Below are 21652 nucleotides of genomic sequence, written 5' to 3' on the forward strand. Positions count from 1 at the left end.
TAAGTGCTGATAAATACAGTGGCTCCATTACCAAATTGATCTTAGAAAGTGGACCCTGATATGCTACGTAAAATCATTATTTCATAAAGCCAAATATCTGTTAAGTAAAAGGTCTACTGAGAGTATATACCTCACGTGGTCTGAGGGACTGTTTCTTACCCTGGATAAAGAAAGATCCTCCACAGGCGTAATCTTCAGGCTTTATCACAAATACCACGAAGAACTGCTCGCCTGGAAAATCCTTCTTCTGTGAGAGACATAACAACTAGTGAGAGCAAGAAAGGGTAGTAAAAGGGGAGAAAGTGCATGGTGGGGGTGGGGGGGGCAGGGAGAGAGGAAAGAGAAGAAAAGTGGAGTTCACCCCTGCCCTCTTATTTCTTAGAAAGAACCTTCAGATACCCATGATTTACTCCAGATTTTATCCACAATAAAATAATTGTTACACACAAAAATTTCAAGCAAATAGACACACTATTCTAATTTCACTCTATGTTGTGTCCACTTAGGTGCTTAGAGCTATAATAGGTCCCAGGTAAAAAAAAAATATGTCAATAGCCTGTGTTTAATAATTAATACTTGTATATGCTGTTTTTAAAATAAGCATACTCTAGAGTGTTTTAGGTTCACTATATTAAGTCTTTATTATTTAAAAATCCAATGATAGGGGTGCCTGGGTGACTCAGTGGGTTAAGCGTCTGCCTTCAGCTCAGGTCACGATCTGAGGGTCCTAGGATCGAGCCCCACATCTGGTTCCCTGCTCAGCGCGAGTTTGCCTCTCCCTCTCTCTCTGCCCCTTTCCCCTGCTTGTGCACGCACGCTCTCTCTCTCTCTAATAAATAAATAAAATCTTTAAGAAATGTAAAAAAAAATCTAATGATAAATGACTTTCCTGAAAGTCACACAGCCACAATTAAGTAATTTAAGTTAGGGATGTGAAGATTAAGTGAGGAGACCTGAGTTGTTAAGTCCTGGCTTTAACTTTCTCTAAGTGTGCTTCTTTGTGTCCCAGTCCCCCTACTCATGAGTGAACAAGAACAGCTATTTGGTGTATCAAAACTGAAGCACTAAGAAATTAGAGCTTAATAGAACTTTTGACATTTGATAGCTAAATTATAATTAACCTCTCTTCATTCTTTGTTATTCAGTAAACAGTATCACCTTACCCTGGAGAACAGACCAAGTTATAAGTAACTTGGGTAAACACCACCCTAAAGGCAGGAACAGAATCTTTTTGAAAATCTACTGACATGATATATATTCATTTTTTCTATAAAACTGCCATTGAAATAACTTAATGACAAATGACAAAAGGGCGAACTGCTATACACATGTGGTCTATATTCCTTTGAACATATTCATTCTGTCCAGAATGGAAGTCCTCTTTTGGTTACTGTTATAGGTATATAGAGTATTAGAATTGGTTCAATTCCTTTAAATAGATCAAGCTTCCCACTAAATTGGCAACCCCCAATGAGGAGATTGGCATCTCATCCTACCTCTCTAAGCACTCTGTCAGATATGTGTCCCACTGCATCATGGGTTCCCAGGACTTCGCAAGGGGAATGGGGCAAAGCCCATGGCCTGGGCTTTGATTTCAGAAGTAGCGATCTTTGCTTTATTTTATTTTATTTTTTACTTTTATTTTTTAAAAATTTTATTTATTTGAGAAAGAGAGTGAGAGAGAGAGAGAGAGTACAAGTAGGGGTTAGAGAAGAGTATAGGGAGAGGGAGAAGGTGCAGACTCCCTGCTGAGCAGGGAGTCCAATGTGGGGCTCTATCCTAGGACCCCAAGATCATGACCTGAGCCAAAGGCGGAGGCTTTAACCCACTGAGCCACCCAGGTACCCCGCAATCTTTATTTTAAAACCTATCATAAAGGAAAGAGATCCAAGGCACACAGTGAATGATGATAACTTCTGGATGCTGGTCCAACAGGTAACCTGACCATAAACTGTGTATTGTAGTTGACAATAGTGGACACAGAAGTGATGTCTCACCTGCAGGGTGATGGCAGCTTTCTTGGTCATGGACTGATACACGCCATTAAATTCCACATTGTGGTCGAGATCATACACTGGGCACTGTAATGCACATGAAGGATAAAAAAGAAAGCTTCATTAAGGCCATACTACACATACCACACATTCTGTCTGCATCACAGAGCAAGGGGTTCCTTACTAGGCCAGAAACCAGGAAACCTTTTCTCCAAGTAAAGTCATGAAACAGTCCTCCTAAAACTCGGTGCCTTGATTTCTAAAGTCCTCTCAAGTGTCCTCTAAAGGTTACTTTATATCAAAGAGACCTGAAAAGCTTGTCTTAAAGTGTATGACGCCTTTCCCATTTGTTACTAACACATTATGAGACAAAAGGGGCTATGGTTACAATAAAATTTTTTTTAAAAAGATTTTATTTATTCATTTGACAGAGAGAGACACAGTGAGAGAGGGAACATAAGCAGGGGGAGTGGAAGAGGAAGAAGCAGGCTTCCCGCGGCTCTATCCCAAGAGTGTGGGATCATGACCTGAGCCGAAGGCAGATGCTTAACAACTGAGCCACCCAGGCACCCCTACAATAAAAATTTTAAAATCTAGGCTAAGCGGTAGGTTTCTATGTTTCTTGTGCAGCCCACGGTTTGGTCTTCCATATTCTTTTTTTTTTTTTTTTTTTAAAGATTTTATTTATTTATTTGACACAGAGAGATCACAAGTAGGCGGAGAGGCAGGCAGAGAGAGAGAGAGGAGAAACAGGCTCCCTGCTCAGCAGAGAGCCCAATGCGGGACTCCATCCCAGGACCCTGAGATCATGACTCGAGCCGAAGGCAGCGGCTTAACCCACTGAGCCACCCAGGCACCCTGGTCTTCCATATTCTTTGTCACAATCTGCCCTCCCTTCCTTCTTCCCTTTGTTTATTTTGGTGAGGGATTAAGTATTCTCTATCTCCCCCAAATCAGTGTCTCCAAACAGATTATCCACTTGTGTGCACAAGATACTACTTTTATTATTTAGCAGTTTTGCAGGAGATACAGAGTAAGAGGATGACATGGTCCTCACCCTCCTCTTTCATTTGTCCTGGTGATGAAGTTCTAGAACCTGGGTGAGGTTCGGTGGGCTGAGGTCCGGAGCCGATGACCAAGAAAGAATTCTTGAGACATCTTTGGTGCAAAATGGTGGTTTATTAAAGCACAGGGACAGGACCCATGGGCAGGAAGAGCTGCCGCCCCCAGTTGTAATGGGTGGCAGGTTATGTACCCTGCGCTTGGAGGAAGGTGAGGGGAAGGGAGGTTTCAACGGAGTTTTCATATGCTAAAGAGGGTCTACAAGGTGCCAGGATGTCTGAGGCCTACTGGAGGCCTTGCCCTTGAGGCTTGATCAATGTTGTCTTTAGACCAGTCATTAACATTAAGATAGTTGGGAGACTTTTTGGTGGGATGTCACAATCCTGCTATCAATCATCTTTGTTAGTGAGATTTAGGATATTTGTAAACCAAGGGAGACTCCTGTCTAGCAGGATTGTGAGCTCTGCAAGGTAACTATTTGCTTATTGTTCACGGCAGTCAGGGCTGCCAGAGGGATGCTACACATAGGACTGAGGGGGAGCAGATTGGGGGGTGGTGCAAGGCGCCAGCTTTTGCTTTGTCTTCAGCCGGCCTTGTGCTCCCTCATCACAATATAACGCTCCATATAGAAAGGCTGACAAGTTATTAAGACTCACCATGATATTCTGGACTGAGACAACAGAACACGGATAAGCCATTTCGGACTGGACTTTAATAATAACCGAGTCCACATCATCAGGAAATTTGTATAGAAAATACTGAGAATCAGAAAAAGAAATTGATTTGTTAATATTCAAAAAAGTTTTACTGTTATGAACTCAAACTGGTTTTACATGAATAGGATTGTTTCTTCTCACATTAGACACAAAGTTCAGACATAAATCTCCATTAATTCAGTCAGCCATTCCTCTCACATATAGTGAGCAACAGCTGTGTGCAGGGCTCTGGGCTCTCGGCCAGATATTAGGCACACAGCAGTGAACAAAACAAGGTAGGCATTTTAGAAATGTTGTCATTTCATTTGCTAACATTTCTCTCTCAACTCAACCTTCCTGCACTTCATTCCAGTTTCTGCTTAAGATTCCTCCCAACCCTTTGAACTAGGGATAGTCAAGATGTAACCTGAAGACATTTATTTCTAGGTGATCCTTTTTGAAATAGGAAGCTCCACTTTGAAAAGCAGGTAAGCCTGTTCTTCAAGATTCTTAACAACCTTCCTTTAGGCAAGAATTACACGAGACCTACCCTTGTCCCTAGACTTCTTGTTTAAGAATCTGTTTCCTGGCTGGAATGTAGTGAGATGGTATTTCTGTTCAAAGATCAAGCACTATTTCATACCCTGAATTATGTTTATAATTTTGAGCAGGCTGAGACATCTTTAAAACTATTTCTCAGGTATCAACAGAATCAGGAAGCTTCATACCCTGAATTATGTTTATAATTTTGAGCAGGCTGAGACATTTTTAAAACTATTTCTCAGGTATCAACAGAATCAGGAAGCATTTATAATAGAAAGAAGTTATACCATTTACCCAGATTAGATTATGAATCCACTGTTTATTAACACTGAGTTTTAAACATGTTGCTAATAAATGAAGAAAGGAGACTCCTGTCCAATAATTATAAATGTGGTAACTGGCTGAGAAGCTTGACATAGAGATTTTGAGGACACCAACCAAAACAAGCCCAACATCCTAGGACTCTAATAAATCTATCAGTTTAAAGGAGAGACAAAACATGTTAAAACTTAATTTTGTGTCCCAGCCTCCTCTTTACCAACCTTATACTGAGAACCAGAACAATAAAAATAGAATGTTGTCCAATAATCCAAAGCCTTCCAGATGGGGAAAAAAAATAACCTCAAGATTAAGGAGTGTCATTAACGCTGCTGCTTGGAAGTCTGTTCATGCCTTTTAACAGATGGCAACACTCCCAGGAGCCCACTTCGTTTTGACCTTTCATTTTGGAGCTTGATTCATATATATAACACAGGGCTCTTCCAAAGGTAAATGCTCTGGAATTCTCAAGGGGTATTTTTGGTTCTTAGGGAAGCCAAACTTCGTAACTCATGAGCATTACGGTGATCACCGTTAGCAATAGTGAGTATCGTGTATATTCCTATATATTAGAGGAGTTGGTTTTATGCAAAAATTAGATAGCTATTGAAGCTTTATCTATATGCCAAAATATTATCAATCTTCTTTATCTCTAAATTACCATCAACCACAAATAAATATTTTTGACCCTTGCCTGGAAAATCTACTTTTATCAGAAAGAAGCTAATGACAAGGATCCAAAGCAATGGCTCGAATTCAGACCAGAAATCACCACCTTGAGTCCTCACTACTTATGCAGTTTCTGTAACCTGCTTCTATCTGATAATAAAGGTTCTGTGAGAATGTGTAATAGTTTGGGTGAGTTTATATAAGTAGAAAAATCTGTCCTACAACTGAAGAGGATATAAAATTTCGGCCAAAATGGGAACAGTTAATAGTAAGGTCAAAGTTGCATAGATATCAAGAAAGTTCTGTTTTTATTAGTTTGTTCTAAGGATATTTTACTCCAGTTTGAGATTTATATGCAAACTACTTGGACTTTCATATTTACATACCTTTTTAAAAATAAGAGGAAGCCATCGTATATAGTCATCACTGGTTTTCTACAAACTGGAAGTACACTCTAGCATTCCGTTACCATATTTAGTATAGTGCTGTACAGCACTATTAGACTAGACTCTTTCTATAGTTGGGGTGTAAGTTTTTCCCCCCTCTTTAGATATCTCTCATTACACCTAGTCACTAGTGCTTTATATTTATTTTTAAAAAATTTAAAATCAATTAATTAACATATAATGTATTATCAGCTTCCCAGGTAGAGCGTAGTAATTCATCAGTTACTTGTAACACCCAGTGGTCTTTACATCACGTGTCCTCCTTAATGCCCATCACCCAGTTACCCCATCCCCCCATCCCTGCCCCTCCAGCAACCCTCACTTTGTTTCCTAGAGTTAAGATTCTCTTATAGTTTATCTCCCTCTCTGATGTCAAATATTTCATGAATGAAGTGGCCAGGAAATGTTGAAGGTGAGAGATTGTGGCCCTCTAATCATGGGAAGTTTAGCTCTGAAAAGATGTGTGGGAGTTGGCCCATACAGGTCTGGAGAGCTGATTGTGCCCATCTCTTCCCGACTCTGTATTCAAGGACATCATGCTGGCAGCTTGAGATTAGCCAGAATAGAGGTATTTTCACCACAGAAATGGGCAACTGCTACAGAACAGGAACTTCTCTCTGGAAACTGGTCGTTCAATATTTACCAGCACATAAATGCTTGTCATAGAGTTACACCAGTATCCATAGATTATGTTAATCCCAGTTTTAGCACATCTGAAACAAAAAATTAAGTAGCCATGTATGACCTAAGCTATATTACAGCCTACAGAAGATTTACAAAAAATATCAGGACATTAAATGAATCTGTTATAAACTTGCAATTGCATAGACTTTACTCTTTTAGAAGTGGCGAAAGAGAAAAGGAGCTAGAATTGTCCATAGAAAAGCAATTTAAGTGGAAGTTTTCAAGTATTTATTCTGTTTATGATTATGGTTTAATGGAGAGCACAGCATAAATATCTAATTCTTCTCATGTCAGCATTCCTGGTCTCTCTTTATGACAGGAATAACTAATTTATTCTACCTGTAATACTATAGAAATTAAAGTCTGTCTTGTTTTCAGGGCATTTCCTGGTCAGTGAATTATTTGTGTACCTGTATTGTGTTTGGCCTTCCACTCCCTGGCCCCCCAGCGCCCATTTTGATTACAAGGTCCATGAGGGCAGAAGTTACATCTTTTTCTCTTTCACCTCATGTCCCCAGCACCTAGTACAGTTGAATACTGTCCTTGGTGCATAACAGGCACGCAGTTTGCTAAAAGTTGAGCCAAGGAACATCTGTCAACAGATGTCATGCCTCCCATTTCACACCGATTAAGGGGATAAGATTAAATGCTGTGTCTAAAATTCAAGTAATATGAACAACATGCCAAAAATGCAAATATAGCTCAAGCTGTGGAAAGTCTAAGGCAATACCACATGCTGACTCTACCCTATTACTGTGGCTTTCTGGAGGGTATTGAATCATGATAATCTTGAAACCCTTCACTTACCTGAGGTTGAGAGGGGCTGGCAGTGAAGTGAAAGGCAACATTTGTCCTGAGAAATATAAGTGGGAGAAGGGAAAGGGGAAAAAGTGAGAGAGAAGCTAAGTTAGCAAGCAAAAATGATTTAGGTAAAAGAAAACCATCTTAAAGTCAATGCAAGGAAAGCATTTGCCATCAAACTGACAAAGTTAACTGCATGAAGATTTGCTTTCAACTCTCAAGAATGATCGAATTGGGGAGGGGATCAATTTTATGTCTTTGTATACCCACGACATCATACCTAGTAAAGTAATTACTTGTTTACTTTTGCAGACACTTTTGCCTTTCGATTCTCTTAAGGTTTTACAATCAAGCACAGGATTTAGGTGTCAGAAGTGGGCTGAAACAGAGAGGAAAAGAAGGCTTGAGGTCCTTTTGGATAATATAGGTCACGCTTCAAAATAATTGGATGTATCCATGGCAAAAGATCATTATTTTAAACATGGTAAATACATCATCACCATGGGATGGGCCCTGGGGCTAGAAGCATACTCCTGAACCCAAGCACTTCTCCAAATGCCTGCCACACCAGCTAAAATTCCCGTCTAAGACTATGTCCTCTTCAGGTTACACATTGCCTTCTAAGACCATCCTCTAAAATGCAAATACCATCACAAGAATATAATGAAGCAGTTTTCTCTCCAGTTGGTAATTTACTGTGAACTATTTTTTAAAAAAATATTTGGCTTATTTATTTGACAGAGAGAACACAAGTAGGCAGAGAGGCAGGGAGAGGGAAAGGGAGAAGCAGGCTCCCCGCTGAGCAGGGAGCCGGATGCGGAGCTCAATCCCAGGACCCTGGAGCCACCCAGGCGCCCCTTACTGTGAACGATTTTATTAGCTATGTTTGTTCTTCTGTGAAAGACAGGAGCAGTCCAGCACTGAGGAAAGGAGAGTGTGAGGAACACGTGGGAAGCGTAGCCTTGTAGCAGAGAGGGCTGGCTGGCGTGAACACACACGAAATGGATTAAGAAGCTGGAGCACACAAAGACAAATTGGCCTTCTCTATAGTTTTGTAAGGGCTGTTTTTGGCCTTTTACACTTTCTGGCTCCTGCCTCGTCTTTAGCTGCGAAGCTCACTCGCACAAGCCCACTGCATTCTCAGTGCTGGCCCCTGCGGGGGGACTAGCCTTTCCTCCCCAACTCCCCTGTCTGGCCTGTATTTCAGGAAACCTGAACCTGAACTTGTCTGGGGGCCCCTTCCCTTGGTGCTCTCTAAAGAGTCTTTCTCTCTACTACTAATTTTTCTTTAATAAAAGTTAGAAGTTTTAAAAACTTAACTGAAGATTCCTTTATAAAGGACATGCCAAAACATTTAACAAGGAGTTTATAATTGGAGGCGTTGTTTAGAAGTCATAGAACTTGAGCGCTATTTCTAAATTTAATGGCCAACAATTTTAGGCTGTTAGCAGACTGGGTGCAGAATTTAGCAGTGGCTGCAATTTTTTGTGAAGCTACTCCCGACAGAAATGATCAGTGTCAAGGACTGCTTCTGTTGAAGAACAGTTGAAAACTTGTGGCCCGAAGTCAGCTAAAGAAGGCAAAGTCAGTGTCAAACGTCAGTGTGTTGACTCCTGAGATTCCACCACCAGAGTCCTCGGGACCCCATGCTGTGTGTGGCCTCAGTTCTGTTTAGTTGCCAGGTCAGGGGAAAGAGAAAGACACTGATTTTCTTGGCTGGCTACACATAGCAGGAGATTTCCAGATGCAAACAGTTTCCTTTGGCCAGAGATTTCTTTTGTATACTCCCCTATCATTTGAATTCCAGTTTAACACTGAATATATAGGCATCAATATGATTTTCCCCCCTTTCTTTTTTATGGTTTCCTTATGGGTATAATACATACAACCTTCAAAACCATTATTTTCTTGAAGACTATCTCATTTAAGTCCTCTTTTTCTCACAGAGTCAACAGTGTAAGCAAAAATAAACATTGTGTCTGTTGCTGCTGAAACATGTTGCTTCCTTCCCTGGGGCAGTGGGGGGTGGAGGTGGTGACCTGCCACAGGTTGGGGAAGGTTTATTTTCACCAAGAATTGCTAACCAACAGAACAAAGCTGAGGCTCCTGCACACCATGAGAGAAAGAAGCGTAACATGTTCAACCTGTTTGTTTAAACAAATTAAGCACAGGAAACAAATGTTTATTCAATAAATAAGAAAAACTCAAAAGCTGACTTTGTTCCCTTGTTTTGCTTAGTTTGAGGGAGAGGGAAGAGGAAAGGACCAGATGGTGTCCAGTGAGGTGAGTGTGCAGATAAGGGAGACAGGAGAAGAAGAGAGAGAGGAGAAACCGATACAGGAGAGAAATAAAACAGAAGAACACGGAGAGGGTGGTGGGAAGAAGAGAGAGGGAGGGTGGCAGGAGAGGCAGGGACCAAAGCTGAGTCGGTCCTGGGGTGAGTACCAGAGAAGACTGTGAGATTGCCGGCATCTTCTTCATGCTGTGAGAGCCAGCCCCTGGCACAGAGGCCAGTGTGTGTGTAAAACCCCCACTTTGTTTGCTGAAGGAAATTATGCCCTATTATTCACTTGGACTATGGACTTCAGAATACCAGTCCCTGTTATCTCCTTACTGCCATCTGTTATGAACTCCCCCTGCTCCCCTCAACCCTTCCAGCAACCCTCTGGTCATGCGTAAACTTCGACCTCATCGCTCTGGTCTGAGTATAAACTCCACATGCCTGGGCTACATCTCACCCTTTCTTGCCTTCTCTAGGACTCTGCTTCTACAAAATTCAGCGGTCCTGTAAATTTTATACACCCCTGGCTTATAAAGATATACTAATATCAACCACTTTCAAAATAAATAACAAAAAACCCTCCACCCCAACAAAATGCCCCCCGCCCCGTTCCTGTATTTCACTCCTTTGATGTCATTCTCTACCTGTCCTCTCCTTCACAAACCAACTTCTTAAAATCGTGTTCTGCTTTCATTCCTCATTCATTCTCTCCTCTCTCCCCTACTGTGAGCATTCTTTTCCCATCTCCCTGAAGTTGTCTTCGGTGAGGGTAATAGTCACCTCCTAACTCTAGTGACTTCAACCTTCACTTTACCTCTCTGGGACATGTGACTCTGACGACCACTCCCTCTGTCTGGAAACTCTTTCCTCCCTTGGGCTCTGTGACATCTGCTTTCCTGGGTTTTCTCCCACAAAACTGCTATGTCTGCTCTGCTGCTTTTGATTGCTTCTGTTTCTCAGACCATCCCTTCCATAAGAATGTGACCTGCTGTTCTTGACCTTCTCATTTTCCATAGCCATGTACCTTACATATATATCCGATTGCCATAAAAATCACATACATATTCAATTGCCACAAAACTCACAAAAAGTATCAGTGGATCTCAAGTCTCCATGTCTAGCCCAGGGCTATCCCTTGAGCTCCCGTCATGGGAGTGTGATCGCCTGCTGGGCTTCTGTGCTTGGTTGGCCCTCAAACACCTCAGATTCCACGGGATCAGAATGGAATGTGCTATCATTTTCGTGATCCCGACCCACTATGGCTCTTGATGTCAGACTTCTGACATCATCGTTGGAATCATCATGGACTCCCTTTTTGTCAACTTCCCCATTTAATTGATCGCCAAGTCTTATTGACTCTATTAGTATATAAGTAACCTGGATGTGCCTGACCCACCTGAAGTACCATCTTTGCCCAGTGTAGCATTTGGTAAGGAAAAAAATTGGAAAAGTAATGGAAATCATTATTGTAGCCTATCTCCGAACACCAGAGGGTGATTACATAGTATGACACATGGCAAAATGGTCTAAAAGCCTCTTCACTCTCCCATTTCCTCAAAAAAATCTACTGAGTGAGATGGTAGCTGCATCATCTCACTCAAGTTTCTCAAAACAAAGACTCAGATCCCTACTTAGAAGTCTGGAGGAGGGTCAGAGGCTGGAAGGATTCAGGTAGGACTGCATTTTTTAAATGTATTTTTTGGCATTTGTGGATTATCCCTGTGTATATTACTTGACTCTTTCTCTCCCTTACAACTTCGTTGCTGCTGTAATATGTTCAGTTCCTAATCATTGTTTACTCTTCTCGATTCAAATAACTTTTCATTTGCTTATTTGTCTCTGCCCTCTCCTCTCTCCAACTCATCTTCCATGTGACTACTAAATTCATCTCTAAAAATCAGATTTGTTTATTTTATCCTGTTGCTTAAAAGCTTTAGTGGCTCCCATAAACTAAAAGTTGGCATTTAAACTCCCTAGTGCAGGGGCACCTGGGGGGACTCAGTCACCTAAATGTCTGACTTGATTTGGCTCGGGTCATGATCTTGGGGTCATAAGAATGAGTGCCGTGTGGGGCTCCATGCTCAGCGCAGAGTCTGCTTGGGTTTTGTCTCTCTCTCTCTCTCTTCTCCCCCCACTCCCACTTTTGCATGCGCACACTCTCTAAAATACATACATCTTAAAGCAACAACAACAACTCTCTAGCACAGCATACAAGATCTCAAAGATTGAGGATTGGGTGCTACTATCTGTTTCTCTGTGCTCTTTCCTGTTCTTCCACCTCAGGCACTGTGTGGGCCAGCCTCCCCGAAGCACTTAAACTCAGTCTGCTATCTGTAATCCAGACCTTTCTTCTGAGCATCATGCTAGTGTATAGCCGACCTTCTGCCCAACATCTGTACCTGAAGTTCAACATGTCCCAAAGTGAACTTATCATCTCTTCCTTCCTCAACCTTCTCATTTTCTTAGTGGCACCACCATCTACAAGGGAGGACGCCATCTTTGATTCTCCCATCTCCCTCACTCCTCATATCCAATCAAGTTTTGTCAGTTTCATCTCTCATTTCTTCAGTTAATCTCATTATTATCTTGACCACTGCATTAAGCCTTCTAACTTCTCTGCTTCCAGTCTTGTCCCCTTCAAATCCTCCATACAACTATGACAACTTAGACAACTACCTAACTTCACACCCCTTCCAAGCTCCTCCCATCCCATGATGAGGTGTCAGCCTGCCCCTACAGCCTCTGGCTCTTCCCTCTCTGTGACTTCACACTCCACTTCACAGAATGCTGATCACTGGAATTTGGGAAAATGAGTGGTGGCAAAGCTCTGTGTGTGTGTGTGTGTATGTGTGTGTGTGTAGGTAGGTGAGGGATAGTTAGATGGCAGGAAGTAATGCTTTAAGGCAGAATTTTATTTTTAAGACTTGATTGAAATAAATAAATGTTTCATGGAATTGAGAAACATATTTAGGGCAACATAAAAATTTGGAGGACAGTTTTAAACATGAATTAGAAATAGCATATTATAGTGGGAAGAGCTCAGAACTGGGAGTTAGAAGGAGAATCTAGTCCTGATTTTGCTCTTTCTTAGCTGTGTGTTTAGTTAAGTCACTTAACCTTTCTGGGTATCAGTTTGCTCATCTGTAAAAATGAGGTGAGTGGATTCGATTTCCAAAATTCCTTTCATTCTTAAACTTTATGATTCTGGAAAAAAATCCTGAAACATGTTTCAGATACCTTCCAGTCTACCACTCAAAAACATACAACAGAAACTGCCATGTTAGGACTTTTGAGTTGATTTTTCAGTGTTTCTTTCATTATCCAGACTTTCACTATCCAGATCCATTACCACCATCCTCTGGCTTTCTGGGTTGCCAGCAAGATTGGTATGGGACAGTCCAGAGCCAAGGAACAAGAGACACAAATATATTTCTATTCCCAGTTACCATCTCTTCTCAGACTTACTTATTCTTGTCAAAGCCCTTTTAATTGTGTGCATTTTGAAATGCTCTGAATGTCTGGTTGCTGAGGTCAAGTCATGTTATAAGAAGTGGAAACAGAAAACAATGTGAGGGAATAGATTTGCAGTCCCACCAGCAAGCTTATCATTCATTAACGCTTGCACAGAGTTGTGACCTTATGATTTCAGTTTCACAGAATTCAGTACTCCAAAGGGTCTAATTAACCTCCCAGGAAAACCAGCTTGAGAATTCAAGTACACTGCCGCCAGGTGACAGCAACAGGTCAAAGACACAGAGACCAATCAGTAAATGTGAGGCTTCTCCGAAGTTCAAACTGCACTCTGTTCAAGGAATGGGCTGCCGCCTCCTTCCAATGTATCATCATGAATTCCCCTATTGTTTAATATCCTAAATAGATTTAAGTATTAAAATAATTAAATGTAAGCACCATATTTAGAAATTACTTAGAGGTAGTGGTTCTCAACTCTGGCTACATGTTAGAATCACCTGGAAAACTTTAAAAATATATATTCTAATGCTCAAACCTCCCTCCTAGAAACTTTCACTTAATTAATCAGGGTGGATTTTATCTACCAGAGAAATTTTTCCACCTTTATTCCCCACCAGGAGTAGGAGTGAGGGGTTTTTTTGCTCTTGGAATTATTGTGTCACTTTTTTCTACACCCAAAATTAATGGAGGGACTTGGAAAAAATGTTGTGACTACTTCTCTATCCTAGCCATTCACTCTTCCATCTGTCCATTCATCTGTATGGGTATACATTGTCAAGAACTGCAGAGAAGTCAAAGATAAATATTTGATTCCTATTAGCAATTCCTCTGGCTATCGACTTCTTTATAAACTGCTTTAGAAAATTGAAGGTGAGCTTTAAAATAGAACAAAACATTCTGATCAGAAAAGTAAGCTGTAAAAGTAATATGTACTATTTTTAAATATTCTGATTTTTTTAAAAAGATTTTATTTATTTATTTGACAGACAGAGAGCACAGGTCGGCAGAGAGGCAGGCAGAGAGAGAAGAGGATGCGGGGCTCGGTCCCAGGACCCTGGGATCATAACCTGAGTCAAAGGCAGAGGCTTTAATCCACTGAGCCACCCAGGCGCCCCGAATATTCTGATTTTTAAAACATTCATCTTTCTTTTGAAGTGTAACAAACATTTGGGAAAAAAGCGCAAGGCATAAGTATATATTGAATGAATTTACCAGGTAAACAACCATACATTTCCTCTTTCCTCTCCTTCTGTAACATTACAGAATAGTTTTGCCTGTCTTTATACTTTGTATAAATGGAACCAGTTATGTATTCCTTTGCCTGGCTGCCTTTGTGTCACATTGTGTTTGTGAGATTTATCCATGTTGCCAGGTACAGCCATAGTTTGTTGCTTTTTATTGTGTCAATAAAATAGTGTGTCAATGAATAGGAAAATATATATCTAGGAGTTGTATTTATAATAAGTAGGAGGGAAATTGCATTGTCAGGCTTTTCAAATTATAGAAATTGGTAGGTTAGTGACATCCCATTATAGTCTTAATTTGTGTTTCTGATAGCTAATAGGATTGTGTTGGGAGGATCATTTTGGCTACTTTCTTTAGTAAAGTGTTCAAATCTCTTGCCTATTTTTTTTCCCCAATGGTCTTGCCTTATTTGTTTTTTGAAAAACAGGTATAAAAATAATACTGGTCATTTCAAATTAAAGAAAAAACACAAAACAAACCGTGGTAAAGCCATACAATGGAATACGACTAATCAATAAAAAGAAACGAACTTTGTGCAAAAAAATAAAAAACCAAAAACCAAAAACTAGTCATTTCAAATAACTGACTTGTGGTTTGGGTGATTTTGTCCATTGTTGATTTGTTCTCTACTTTATTGTTTTATGCTCTTATTTCATTACTTCCTTTCACTTTCTTTGGGGTTTACTTTCTAATTTTTATTTTTTTAAAAAAGATTTTATTTATTATTTATTTGACAGAGAGAGAGAGAGACAGTGAGAGAGGGAACACAAGCAGGGAAAGTGGGAGAGGGAGAAGCAGGCTTTCAGCAGAGCAAGGAGCCCGACGCGGGCCTCTATCCCAGGACTCTGGGATTGTGACCTGAACCGAAGGCAGCCGCTTAATGACTGAGCCACCCAGGCGCCCTCCTTTCTAACTTTTAGCAGTGGACACTTACCACATTGATTTTTAGCCAGTCTTCCTTTCTAACATACACTTGAAGCTATGCATTTTCCTCTAAGCAGTGCTTAGTTGCATCCTAGAAGTTTGTATATATCATATTTTCATTATCATTTGTTCAGAATGTTTTCTGATTTTCATGGTAATTACTTTTTTGACTCAAAAGTCCTTTAAGGGACACCTGGGTGGCTCAGTTCGTTAAGCCACTGCCTTTGGCTCGGGTTGTGATCCCAGGATCTTGGGATCGAGTCCCACATCGGGCTCCTTGATCAGCAGGCAGCCTGCTTCTCTCTCTGCCTCTGCCTGCTGCTCTGCCTGCCTACGCTCTCTTTCTTCCTCTGACAAATAAATAAATAAATAAAATCTTAAAAAAAAAAAGGCTATTTAGAAGTAGACTACTTGATTTCCAAACATTTGGGGATTTTATAGATATTATTTTGTAGTTGATTTCTATCTCAATTCCATATACAGGGTTTTAGTTCTTTTAAATCTATCAAGATATGCATTAGAGCTTGGCAATTTTGGTAAATGTTGCGTGTGCACTTGAAAAGGTTAGGCGTTCTATCATTGTGAGATACAGTTTCCTAGATACATTAATTAGTTCAAGCTTGTGATCATGTTCATCAGCTCTTTCTATCTTAAAGGGCCGGGCAGTAAATATTTTAGGTTTATAGGTCATAATGTCTTCATACCAACTACTCACCTTTACCATTGTGGTATGAAAGCAGCCAAAGACAATACGTAAATGAATGGGAAGGGCTGTGTTCCTATAAAACTCTAGTTACAGAATGCAGTGGCCAATCTGTGGGCCATAGTTCACCAATGTCTGGTCTATCTAATTACTATGTAGTAGTATGTACTAGTATGTACACACTACCTATGTAGATAGTACTATGTACTATCTAATTACTATGTACTATATACGTAGTAATTAGAAACAGAGAGATTGTGAGTTAGTCCAATTCTTCTTTCATTCTGAAATTTTTGCTTTGTATGTTACGAAATGATGTTACTAGGTGCATACAAATTTAGAATTTAAATTTGTTTTCCTGGTGAATGCTTCTTTTAGAAATATGAACTGTCCCTCTAGCTCTAATAATGCTTCTTGCATTAAGGCATATCTTGTTGGGCGCCTGGGTGGCTCAGTGGGTTAAGCCGCTGCCTTTGAATCAGGTCATGATCTCAGGGTCCTGGGATCGAGTCCCACATCGGGCTCTCTGCTGAGCAGGGAGCCTGTTTCCTCCTCTCTCTCTCTCTGCCTGCCTCTATGCCTACTTGTGATCTCTCTCTGCTCTCTGTCAAATAAATAAATAAAATCTTTAAAAAAAAAGGCATATCTTGTATAATATTATATATATATATATATGCACATACTACATCAACTTTCTTTTTGTTTGTATTAGTATAGTTGTTTTACTACCCTTTTAGGTACATTTATATATTCTTTTATTTAGGGTTGTACTCTTTTTTTTTTTTTAAAGATTTTATTTATTTGACAGAGAGATCACAAGCAGGCAGAGAGGCAGACAGAGAGAGAGGGAGAAGCAGGCTCCCCGCTGAGCAGAGAGCCCAATGTGGGGCTCGATCCCAGGACCCTGAGATCATGACCTGAGCCGAAGGCAGTGGCTTAACCCACTGAGCCACCCAGGCGCCCCCTAGGGTTGTACTCTTTTAAGTAACACATACTTAGTTTCCTTTTTTTCTAAATCCCATTGACATTCTTAGTCTTTTTCTTGGCATATTTAAGTCTATTTATATGATTAAAACTTTTTTTCACTGGGTAAATATAAACATTGATTCCCTTTCTGAGACCCTACACACTGTTCCAAAGTTCTAGTGAAAGGTGTAGGTCATAGGATTGTTTTCTCAACTTTTGCTCCTGAGAGCTTCTCATTTTTCCTCAGAAAACTTATTTGTTCCAGTGAAGCTGAGTCTGGGTCTATGGGCATGCAGACTTGGGGACACAAACTTGTGCACACCTGGGGGCCAGTATCCACTCTCAGCGGTACCTAGACTCACAAGTGCTGAGACTTTTGCCTGTAAGAAGTCAGAGGCACAGAAGGGTGGGTGATAATAGGGCCAGCAGCCAAGAGTTTACCTGTTTTTTCTCATTGATTTGTAGGAGTCCCTTATATATTCTGCTATGAACCCTTTACAATTATGTGGGTTGTCTTTTAGTTTATGGCTTATCTTTTTGTTCTCTTAATGATTCATTATGATGAGTACAAATTCTAATTTTGATAAGCCAATTTAATGATAGTTTCTTTTAAATTTTCTTTAAAATTTATTGAAAACACTGAGAGAGGATGAAGTGGTCTGACCCCTTGAGAAGCCTTGATCTTAAAAGAGAACGGGGCAGAAAGTCCCTGAACTTTCTGGTCTTCGTAAGGAATAGCTTTTCTGTTTACATTTTCACACAGATTTATGCAATACTTAACAAGGGTAACCTCTGGAAAAGAACAGATCCCTCAGAGACCATTCCCCCAACTGAATTTCTTATACGTATGTCTAGTACAAACAAGTTGAGATGGTGTATCCCAAATGATTTTGTTTCAAAGCATGGTAGTACAAGGAGAAGGGGGAAATAGTCAATAGATACTGCACAAAAGACAGAGCCATGTGACAGTATTTTCTACCTGTATACATGCTTAACCTGGAAGGAGAAAACTGGACTAGCAATAAGGACAAGAAAAAATAGGTTAAGGTCTTCGTCAGAAGAAAAAGGAAAATTGCTTGAGGAGAGAGGCACTGACGCATAATACAAAAGCACCCAGTCACCAGGGCCCCTTGATTGGACTACAGGCAGGCATGATCCTCACACAGACCCTTGAGAACAGATATGCCTCTGAGGTCAGGCACTGATCCCCTCTGCACTAGTTCCTACCGCTTCCCTATAGCAAAATGTACAGTCCCGCTGCCCAGCTGTGAGCAGGATGGGTCAGAAGGCGCTAACACAACATGCCAAGTAGCTGATTTCCTCCTTGAGTGCAGACTTGGCAGAAGGGAGGCTGGATTGAGCACACCCAAGCATGGGAAGAGCAGACAAATGAACAGAGAAGGGCCACAAGACCGTCCTGCTTACTGTAGTTGGAAATGCTTGATCTTGGTGACCAGCAGTTTGTATTGGGCGCCCAGTGGAGCCATGGAGGCAACATCTACAAATACCAGTTGTTCCAGAGGTCCTGTTTCATTGGTTGCTTCTGAGGGACACAAAGTACGGCTGACTTCCTGGTAGTTGTAGGTCCTCTGGTATCTGCAGCAGCCGATGGAAGGAAAAACAAGCACAAATGAGAGAGAGACTTGGTGAACAAGCAAGGAAGAAAAGCCGATCTTATTTCATTTCTCTCCAAATTTGTTTTCGACTGCTTATGTTATAAAATTTCAGAGTGGACCTACTGATAGTAACTTAGTCTGGGGCATAGGCTTGTGTGGTTTCATAACAGGGACTCGAGGACTCTTCATGCTGACCATGACCACCCTTCGATGGTGGCTACATTATCTTACACCATCTTCCTCATTCAATGAAGGAAAAAAATAACAAATTCTGAAGGGAAACTGTGCTGATAGAACAACCAGTTGATTTCATATTCCCACTCTTTGAGCTTTTGCAAAATGGAACATAAAAACAAACAAACAAACAAACCCCACAGCCCAAGTCAAGGCTATGAGAGTTACTATTGTTTCAATTGTCAAATTACTCAGCCACTAAAATGAGTTAACACCATGCTAGGTACCTATGTCTGAATGCCTTCTGTTTTTTTTCTTAGTAGTGCAAGAGTAACTTATACAGCTTCTCCTACAAAAGTATAAACTACACAAGGGCGGGGATTTTGTTTTCCAATCCCCCCACTACTGTATCCTTAGTTTCTAGCACTTAGTTGCACTTAACTGCTATAGAATGAAGGAGGCACACTCTTTGGGCATTTTGAAGAATGGAGGTGTTACTCACTTACCCTGATTTCGGAACCCAGCCCTGTTCTCAGTGAATGATTCACTAACCAAGAGCTACAAATATTGTGGGTAGAATGAAAATGCTAAAGCTTCTTCTGGGTGCTACACATCTGCATAGAGTGCTTGCTCATCTGAATTCAAAGAGTCAGAGTGCTTGGGTGGCTTGGGTGGTTGAGCGTCTGACTCTTGATTTCAGCTCAGGTCTTGATCTCAAGGTTGTGAGTTCAAGCCCCACATTGGGCTTGATGCCTGGTGTACTTAAAAGACAAAAACAGAAGATGGAAACTGAACAGACCTGGACAGCTCGGGTTATGTCTTATGACTATTATTTGCACTTAGGATGCATGTGATGTCAACATTCCAGAAGACTGAGTTCCCCTTTTACTAGAGAAAACACCAAGTAAGGCCGAGGTCATTGAAAGAAAACAGGTGTAGCAAAATTGTCCAGGAGAAGATCTACTTACAGTCCTTGGAAGAGCAGAGGAACCTGCCAGGATAGCACCCCTTTCTGCTGGCGAACCACGACGAGAACTGGGTAGTCGAGGTTCTCTGAGGAACTATTCACATAGACCCGTACAGCGTTCACCTGTGAGCCAGGGCAGAAAGAGGGGTAAGGCAAATCACACACACACACACACACACACACACACACACACACACACACACACACATTGTGGCTGCCACCTTACATGATCTTCAGTGAAAACAGATTCTGGAGGCTTCAAATGGTAGGCTTCATTGGACAGTCAATACAAGGTTTTGAGAATAAGCCCAGAAGAGAGAAAGAAAGATATTGATGTCTCTTCTCATTTGAATATAAATGCTACAGATACAAATATCTTCAAAAAAATTAAAAAATACCTACGAGCTCCTTAAATCATTCTGTGCTTCAAACCAAAATGTTATTGCCATGTTTTATTAAAGCCTAGCAGATGGTCTGGTGCTCCCCTAGCAACAGATACCACAGGGGCTGAGTATTTCTCTCTTTGCCCTGCTCCAAGGCATAAATCAGTCCCTGACACAAAATGCTTTTCTCCATCAGCAGCTTCACGGCTCCTTCTGAATACACAGATCAACCCCAGGGATTTAACACTATCATGGCTATTTTAAGGACAGAAAATTGAGCTATGGCCCTGGATCTAGATGGTTCTGGTGTTTCCCTTTATTTTGTGTAATACCATAGAATACATGGAAAGAACAAAATAGGAAAAAGACATGGTCAGAAAGAAAAAGTAGAACTTGATTTTTCACATGAGATTTCCCCTCCTGCTGTATTAAAACCTTAGTGTTCCCTTGAAAGCTTCTTTATTAGGGAGAAGAAATGAAACAAGAAAATCTTGCAGCTCTACATGTTCAAAACGGAAACAGAGGAGACAGAACCACATGGGTATCATGTAACTACTATTTGGTTCTCTTACATCATTCTTCATTGAACAACTTTGCTTTTTTTTTTTAATGTTGAAACAATCCAAGAGTAATTTATTAATTTGGTAAGAAGCACTTGTTCATGAAGGAACATTTTCTTGAGCCTAAGCTCTATATGTTTCCATGGAAATTAAGCTGTCCCGATAACTACCAACATCCTACCTCTAGTGCAGACCTTTTCCCTAAGTTCTGGATGTGCCTGAGCACCTCAAACTCTACCTGTCAGAAATGGAATCTATCACTCTCTTCACTCTCAACTTTAATTTCATCTGTATTTTCTTGCTTATTGAATGGCCTCACCAGGAAGCCATTTCATCTAATAAGAACCATTAGATGAGAGCCATCCTTGATTACTTCTTTAGCCTTCTCAATCAATAGGTCATAGAATTCTACTGCTTCTGTGTCCTTCATACTGTCTGTATCCAGACCTTCCCCTCCACCCACAATGATGTTCCCACCGTTCTCATCATTGACAGGACCTGATCAAGTCTTCTTATTCCCAGGGCTATGCCCCTTCAGATGTCAGAGTCATCTAGGCATTGTCTTATATGGTTCTTTCCACAGTTTGGCGACCGTGGCCTTTGCTGCTATAAACATTGGGGTACAGATGGCCCTTCTTTTCACTACATCTGAAAACTCGAGGGAGTTTTCAGATTTACCCTAATACCTAGACTTGCAATTGGCATCTTAAGTGGGAGGTGGGCAATCTTATGGGGCTGAGCCCTTAACCTACGAGATCTGATGCTAAAACCAGGTAGAGCTGAACTGAACTGCAGGGCACCCAGCTGGTATCACAGAATTACTTGATGTGTCGAAAACCCACACATCTGGTATCAGAAGTGTTGAGTGTGAGCAGAAGAAAATGGAAGTGAGTTTTTCCAGTAGACAACTGCCAAGCATTTTTTTTTTTTATGTAGTCCAATTTATTATTTTTTTTTTGTGGACAGTTCTTCTATCACTCTTTAAAACAGAGATACAGGGATGCCTTGGTGGCTTAGTTGGTTAAGCATCTGTCTTTGGCTCAGGTCATGATCCCAGAGTCCTGGGATTGAGTCCAGCATTGGGTTCCTCCTTGCCTAATGAGGGGGTCTCCTTCTGCCTCTGCCTGCCATTCCCTCTGCTTGTGCATGT

At 40.9% G+C, this 21652-nt stretch overlaps 1 protein-coding gene across 8 annotated transcripts in view; it reads right to left on the minus strand.

Annotated features, from left to right (window-relative positions):
• SIDT1 (SID1 transmembrane family member 1) overlaps positions 1-21652 on the minus strand; it is a 101075-nt gene that overhangs the window by 47684 nt on the left and 31739 nt on the right. For 5 of the 8 annotated variants that reach the window (XM_032348602.1, XM_032348621.1, XM_032348611.1 and 2 more), the window contains 6 exons: positions 19561-19682; positions 18228-18398; positions 7219-7264; positions 3713-3814; positions 1998-2081; positions 160-265 (listed from right to left, as the gene is read on the minus strand). In XM_032348602.1, the coding sequence (XP_032204493.1) occupies positions 160-265; positions 1998-2081; positions 3713-3814; positions 7219-7264; positions 18228-18398; positions 19561-19682 (631 nt within the window). The remainder of the gene's footprint in view (positions 1-159; positions 266-1997; positions 2082-3712; positions 3815-7218; positions 7265-18227; positions 18399-19560; positions 19683-21652) is intronic. The other 3 variants (XM_032348631.1, XM_032348642.1, XM_032348653.1) reach the window with 2 other exon arrangements.

Source organism: Mustela erminea, chromosome 1, assembly GCF_009829155.1.
Source record: "Mustela erminea isolate mMusErm1 chromosome 1, mMusErm1.Pri, whole genome shotgun sequence".
Lineage (NCBI taxonomy): Eukaryota > Metazoa > Chordata > Mammalia > Carnivora > Mustelidae > Mustela > Mustela erminea.